This window comes from Lycium barbarum, chromosome 8, assembly GCF_019175385.1.
Source record: "Lycium barbarum isolate Lr01 chromosome 8, ASM1917538v2, whole genome shotgun sequence".
NCBI lineage: Eukaryota > Viridiplantae > Streptophyta > Magnoliopsida > Solanales > Solanaceae > Lycium > Lycium barbarum.
Window position 1 is genome coordinate 95,283,545 of NC_083344.1, and position 7,331 is coordinate 95,290,875.

The 7,331-nt window shown below is 35.6% G+C and overlaps 1 protein-coding gene across 1 annotated transcript; it reads right to left on the reverse strand.

Annotated features, from left to right (window-relative positions):
* Positions 1-4,264: 4,264 nt before the first annotated feature.
* On the reverse strand, positions 4,265-6,472 carry LOC132606342 (probable CoA ligase CCL11). The gene has a single exon (XM_060319797.1). It carries the CDS (start codon positions 6,110-6,112, stop codon positions 4,454-4,456), a length of 1,659 nt encoding a protein of 552 aa, XP_060175780.1. The 5' UTR covers positions 6,113-6,472; the 3' UTR covers positions 4,265-4,453.
* Between the last annotated feature and the right edge of the window lie 859 nt (positions 6,473-7,331).

Here is a 7,331-nt window from a genome sequence, read left to right on the forward strand (position 1 = left end):
GGGACACTCATCGCATTACAGCTAGTTTAGAACATATTCTGAACATTGCAAAGGTAAAAAAGACTAGAAATGATAAGGTTCATTTGCCTATAGGTAAGGCAAACATTACACACATTGGAGATGCCATGATATTTGATGACTCATTAGTGAATAATGTGCTTTATGTGCCTGACTTTAGAATCAATCTATTATCAGTCTAAAAAATAACCAAGGAACTCTCCTTCTTTGTCAGGTTTTTCCCTGATTTATGTGTATTTCAGGATCTATTCAGTGGCAAGGTGAGGGGGATTAGTAAGGAAAGAGGTGGATTACATATTCAGGTCAGGTGGTGGAAAAAAATAGGAAAATAAACTACAACATGAGCAAGTGAAGACAATAGCTGCAGCAATGAATAAAGGATCAGGTGTATACAAGTTGTGGCACATGAGGCTTGGACACCCTTCTCTGAAAGTAATGAAGCATATTGATGTAGCTAAGAGTAGTTGTGATAGTGCAGCACACGATGATTGCTCTATTTTCCCAATAGCTAAGCAAACTAGATTGAAGTTTCCAATTAGTAGTTCAAGAAGTGAATTTCCTATTCAACTTGTACACTTGGATCTTTGGGACCCTATAAAACTGCAACTCTTGATAAGAAATCTTATTTTCTGACAATTTTTGATGATCATACTAGATATACTTGGATTTATCTGCTACAATTGAACTCTGAAGTCATAGTAGTTCTGAAATTGTTTCTATCTATGGTCCAAAATCTGTTTAATGACACTATTAAAACCATAAGATCAGATAATGGAACTGAGTTCATTAATAGACAATGTAAAGACTTTCTACAACAATATGGAATCATTTACCAAAGTATTTGTTTCCATACACCACAACAAAATGGCAGAGTAGAAAGGAAGCATAGACACATTTTGGAGACTACAAGGGCTTTGAGGTTTCAAGCTAACATTCCCATCAGATTTTGGGATTATGTGTCAAATGAGCAGTTTACCTGATAAATAGATTGCCATCTAGTGTTTTACATAGTCACACACCTTATGAGATGTGCATAACAAAAGGAATGCAATTTCTCATTAGAGAGTATTTGGCTGCTTGTGCTATGCAACTAATCTGGTAAAGGAAGACAAGTTTGCAGAAAGGGCCAAGGAAGCTATTTTGATGGGATACTCAAAAACACAAAAGAGATACTTACTATTTGACATTGCTACTAACACTTTCTTTGTTAGCAGGGATGTTACATTCAAGGAATCAGTCTTTCCTTTTAAGAAAATGAACAATGTAGTGAATCAAGAAGATCAGTGCAACATGGAGCATTCAAACTTAGTGGAGGAACAACACCCTTCACTAATGTACAAGACTATACCACAACAATCACAACCTAGCCCAAACACTGATGCAAATATGGAGGAAGGAGAAGCAGTTGATCAAAGCACTGATGCATAAATAGATAAAGAAGTAGCACACTCTGACCAAAGTGCTAAGGATAATGTGACAGATGATGCAGTACTCAACTCAAACAACTCAACTAAACCTGTAGCTGGTGCATCAAGAAAGCAACATGATGATGCAGTCGCAAATGATGTCAATGAAGAACCTGTAACTACACATGCACCAGATGAAGTACCAAGTAACTCCACCAATGTACCATTATACACAAGAAAATCCCAAAGACAAACCAAAGAGTCCATTTGGATGAAGGACTATGCCACTCAAAAGAAAGGAAGCACTAGTTTGTATCCTATAGCAAACTATTTGTCATATGACAAGGCTTTTCCTAAGTATCAAAGCTATTTAGCCAAATTCTCAAATTCAACAGAACTACAGCATATCAGAGATACAGCTAAGGATAAAAAATGGATTGATGCTATGAAACAAGAAACATATGCCCTGGAGGAGAACAAGACATGGGAAGTAGTAGACCTGTCTAGAGAGAAGAATACAGTTGGATCCAAGTGGATATATAAGATCAAATATAAAGCAAATGGTGAAATTGAAAGATTCCAGGCAAGACTAGTAGCCAAAGGCTATAGTCATAGAGAAGGCTTGGACTATCATGATACATTCTCAGCAGTTGCCAAGATGGTGACAGTGAGATCTGTTATAGAAATAGCTGCTTCTAGAGGATGGAACATGTTCCATATGGATGAGTACAATACCTTTCTTCAAGGTGATCTTGAGGAAAAAATGTACATGGAAATTCTAGAAGGTTTTAGAAGATAGGGGGAGCACAAAGTATGCTAATTGTTAAAGTCATTATATGGTCTGAAATAGGCCTCAAAACAATGGAATATCAAACTCACAAATGCAGTGGTGGATGCTGGTTTTTCTCAAAGCAATTATGATTATTCATTGTTCACCATGAAGGCAGGTGAAAGCATTGTGATAGTGCTGGTGTATGTAGATGACCTTCTGATCACTGGTAGTAGCATGGTGTTTGTTGAGAAAGCAAAACAATTACTCCATCACAAGTTCAAGGTGAAAGACTTGGGAGAGTTAAAGTACTTCCTTGTCATTGAGGTTCTGAGGATTGAAGGAGGTGTACTATTGAACCAAAGGAAGTATGTACTAGAAATTATTTCAGAGACGGGATTGAGCGGTTCAAAACCTACAATTACACCACTAGAGTGCAATCAAAAGTTTACTACTCAAGAGTATGACAAGGCTAATGACATTAAAGGAGATGGACTGTAGGAATATGCTAGTATATATCAAAACTTGATTGGCAAATTGCTGTATGTGACCATCTCAAGGCCTGACATCAGTTTTGCAGTTCAAATACTGAGTCAGTTCATGCAAATGCCTAAGAGGTCACATTAGGAAGCTTCTATTAGAACTGTAAGATACTTGAAAAATGCCCTAGAAGAAGGTATATTATTGAAGTTTGGATACACTCAACAACTTACATGTTGGTGTGATGCTGATTGGGCTTCTTGTCCAAACACGAGGAGGTTTGTCACTGGTTTTGTAGTCAAGTTTGGAGAACACTTGATCTCTCGGAAATCAAAGAATCAACAAATAGTTTCTAGAAGCTCAACAGAGGCTGAGTATAGAAGTTTGGCAGCAACAGTAGCAGAAATCACATGGTTGTAAGGATTGTTCAAAAAACTCAATGTGCAGATTGATGGGCCCATTACCATCTTCAATGATAGTAAGTATGCAATCCAAATTGTAGCTAATCCCATATTTCACGAAAGGACCAAACACGTAGAAATTGATTGTCATCTTATCAGAGAAAAGATCACCGAAAGATCAGTGAAAGCAGTCTATGTGAATACCAAGGAGCAACAGGCTGATTTACTAACTAAAAGCCTTACCAGGATTCAACATGATCAGTTGCTTGACACGCTTGAAGTATTCAACATTCTTCATCCTCCAGCTTGAGGGGGAGTATTGAAGTGTAGAGTGAAAACTTAGTAGTTAGGTTGTAGTTAGCATTTTCGAAAAATCTGTTAGTCTATTATTTCTGTTAGTTCAGTTACTGCACAACTGGAAGTTGTGACAGCTATGCACAACTCAGAATGAGCTGTTAGAAGTTTGTTAAGTTAAATTGTTGTGTCAGCTTAGATGATGTAGTTAGTCGATTAGATATTTCGAAAAGTTAGTCGGTTAGCTCATTGTATATATAGGACTGATCTCTCAATGAAATGGAGCAGTTGAAAATTCCAAAATATATGTTTCTTCCTCCATGATCAAGCTCCTCTCTAATGGAGTATTAGAGCACAATTACATCATGAATGCAATTTATAGCCACATGCTCAGCTTAGGAATTAGGATCGAGAATCGTGATGCTTATGAATTTCATTGACATTATTTCTATCAGAACAAACAAGTAGCACGACTTGAAATTAGGCTTAGTAGTTACGTGCTTCGTCTCAATTTATGTGGCATCGTTTTGATTTCGAGCGTCAATCGATTTTTTTATTGCGATATTTTATATTCATTTAAATATGCTGATTTGTTAATCATTGTAACTTATAGTATTTTTTATATATATATATAGTTTCTTTGGGAGCATCAGTATCGTACTAGCTTGTGCGTGTAAGCAGTCTAATATACATGTGTTATGAGCTCGAGAAATACTAGAGGCAGTTTAATATATCTAATTTAGATAGAAGAAATTGCACTAATCGTTGTGCATGACACAAAAAAAGCAGGAAAATTAATCTAGAATTGAAACAAAATGACCGTATTTCTTATTTTTCTTGTAGTATCAATTCATATTGCAAAGAATTAAATCAATCAGTTGTACAGATGTGGTACATTTTGCTTAAATACAGGACAGAAAATTACACATATAGAGTACAATACAATAAATTGCACATTATTATGCACTTTTTGAATAAATTTAACATCATTTGACAGAAAGAATCAAATGTAATTTAAAAAAAGAAAAAGAAAAAGACCTTTCCAATTATATAGTATGAGAAAGAATTTATATGAAATTCTGTGCTTACATTCGACTGGCAGGTAATGACCCCATACCATTGGCAATTTCTCTTAGAGAAAACTTCTGAATTTTCCCAGTTGCTGTTTTTGGAAGTTCGTTCATAAAAATTACAGTCTTTGGTATCATATAATGTGGCAATCTTTCCCTACAGAAATCAACAATTTCTTTCTCCTTTGGCTTTCGTTTCAATTCCATCTTTAAACTAACAAAAGCACAAGGTGTTTCACCCCAAAATTCATCTGGCCTTGCTACAACTGCTGCCTCATTAATAAAAGTGTTTGAATAAAGCACTGATTCAACTTCAACACTGCTCACATTTTCACCTCCACTAATAATAATATCTTTAGATCTGTCTTTAATTTCTAAGTATCCATCAGGGTGCATAACTGCTACATCACCTGTATAAAGCCAGTTATTTTTCATGCATTTTGATGTAGCTTCTTGATTTTTCAAATAACCTAACATTATGCATCCACCCCTTAATACAATTTCCCCCATTGTCAACCCGTCGCGTTTTACACTGACTCCAGATTCTGGATCCACCACGTCCACTTCCGTCATTCCTATGCTCCTAATTCCTTGTCTAGACTTTAATTTCGCCTTCACATTCGCAGATAATTTGTTCCACTTAGGCTTCCAAATACACGACACCACCACCCCTGCCACCTCCGTCATCCCATACCCATGGTTCACCACAAATCCCAATGATTCGACTCGGAGAACCACGGTGGCAGGGGGAGGGGCCCCACCGGTACGAAAATGCACCGGATTTTTTAAGGGCTTAATACAAGGGGAATTGGCTAGCATAGTGAGTACCACGGGTGCACCACACATATGTGTGACATTATATTTAATTATGGCATGAAACACAACATTAGCATCGAATTTTCGAAGACAAATGTTGGTCCCACCAACTACAGCCATACCCCATGTGTAACTCCATCCATTAGAATGGAACATTGGGAGTGTCCATAGATACACTGGATGACTTGGTACAGACCAATCTATTAAAGAATCAACCGTTATAATAAAAAGAGATCTATGAGAATGTACCACTCCTTTAGGTGAAGATGTTGTACCAGATGTGTAGTTCAATGTCATTGAGTCCCAATCATTCTCAGGTCGAACCCAAACGAAATTTGAATTCCCCTTCACCAACATTGCCTCATAAGTAGTCAATTCATCGAAATCCAAGTTTCTTGAAAATGAAACAGACTTTTCATCTTCAATAAGTACAACAATTGGAGGGTTCATGTTAGATGGAAACAATGAAATTGATTGAAGTACCAAAGAATATAGTTGGTAATCCACAAAAACGAGCTTGGATTCACTATGTTGGAGCAGAACCGAGACAGTTTTAGCATCGAGACGAGTATTGATGTTGTTGAGGACAGCACCAGCCATTGGGACAGCAAATTGTAGCTCCAAAGTTGGTGGAATATTAGGAGCCACAACAGAAACAACTTGGTCTTTTTTTATACCAATGAGGGAGGAAATTGAGGAAGCGAGGCGTAGGCATCTAGCAAATGTTTCGGACCAAGTGTAAGTAGTAGAGTTGTAGACGATGGAAATACTTTCTCCATAAGCTATAGCAGCTCTTTCCAAGAATGTTAATGGAGTAAGTGGACATGAATTAACAGAACTTGGTTTCAATTGATCCATATATGGTTATATAGACAATTAGAGCTATCTTTTTCTTTCTACAAGGCTTGATATGGTTTTGGCAAGTTGCCAGATTATTTGAGTAGTGCAATGTTAACTTGAGAGGTTTTCTGCTTTAATACTGAAGGAAAATGAGGAAAGCATTGCATAATAAAGGCTGAAAATTTGATGAATAATGAGCATGTTCTTGATACAGGTGGATAAAGGGTGTTTTTAGATCCAAGAATTGCCTGAAAATAATAAATTGAACAAAGGATAAAGTTTGGAATTATTTTTATGGGGCTTTTAAGTCTCTGTCTTTCTAGACGGTCGATATTTATTGCAGTGGCAAGAGTTTAGTTGAGGTAGAAGATAGACTATTTGGATTTTGCTGGCTCTCATAAATTCTCATTAGTACTTTCATGCAAGAATTCTTATTTTTGCTTTAATTTTTTCGAGGTATAACATTTCTTTTTCTGTTTGTTTGTGGAATAAACAAAGGGAGAAGGAGAAGTGCAGATGAACCCACACCATGTGTAGGGATAACTTCCAACAATATTAACTTGCTGTACTCATGCAACATTGCGTTCAAACTTCAAACGTAGCCATCTGTTTTTGGAAGACATTACAAAGAAAATGAAAAGACTTAGTACTACGTAGGAGTAGTATTTATGTAACCGAAAAAGTAGTTTCTCACCAATAGGATTCCTTTGCAAGTACTTTTAGGGCCTGTTTGGAAAGCCACCTGGTAATTGGAATTGGTGTAATTACTAGGGTAGTAATTACACAGCCTAGTAATTACACAGTAGTGTAATTACAACGACCTGTTTGTTTGTCATAACGTAAGTACAGTGTAATTACAAGTGTACTGTTTGGTTGCACAAATGTAATTACACAGTCAGTTTAATTTAAAAATAAAATTTAATTATAAAAAATTTAAAATTAATATTTAAAAAATATTGCCTTTATAAATGATATTAAATTAGTTATTTAATAACACATTGTTTCTTAAAAATATATTAATTAATAATCATATATTTGTAACTAATATTGTAACAAAAATAATTGATATATATTTTTCAAATTAATATTTAATTTTAATTAATTATAAAACTTAAAAGAAGACTTTTTTTGTGAGACCGTCATAGATTGGATGTTTGACAAAAAAATAATATTAATAAATATAATGCCATAATATTATTCAGATATTTGACACAAAATATCCATCAAATGTAAGTGA

Coding starts and splice junctions, on each gene's coding strand:
- LOC132606342 (XM_060319797.1), bottom strand. CDS start 6,112: ATGGATCAATTGAAACCAAGTTCTGTTAATTCATGTCCACTTACTCCA.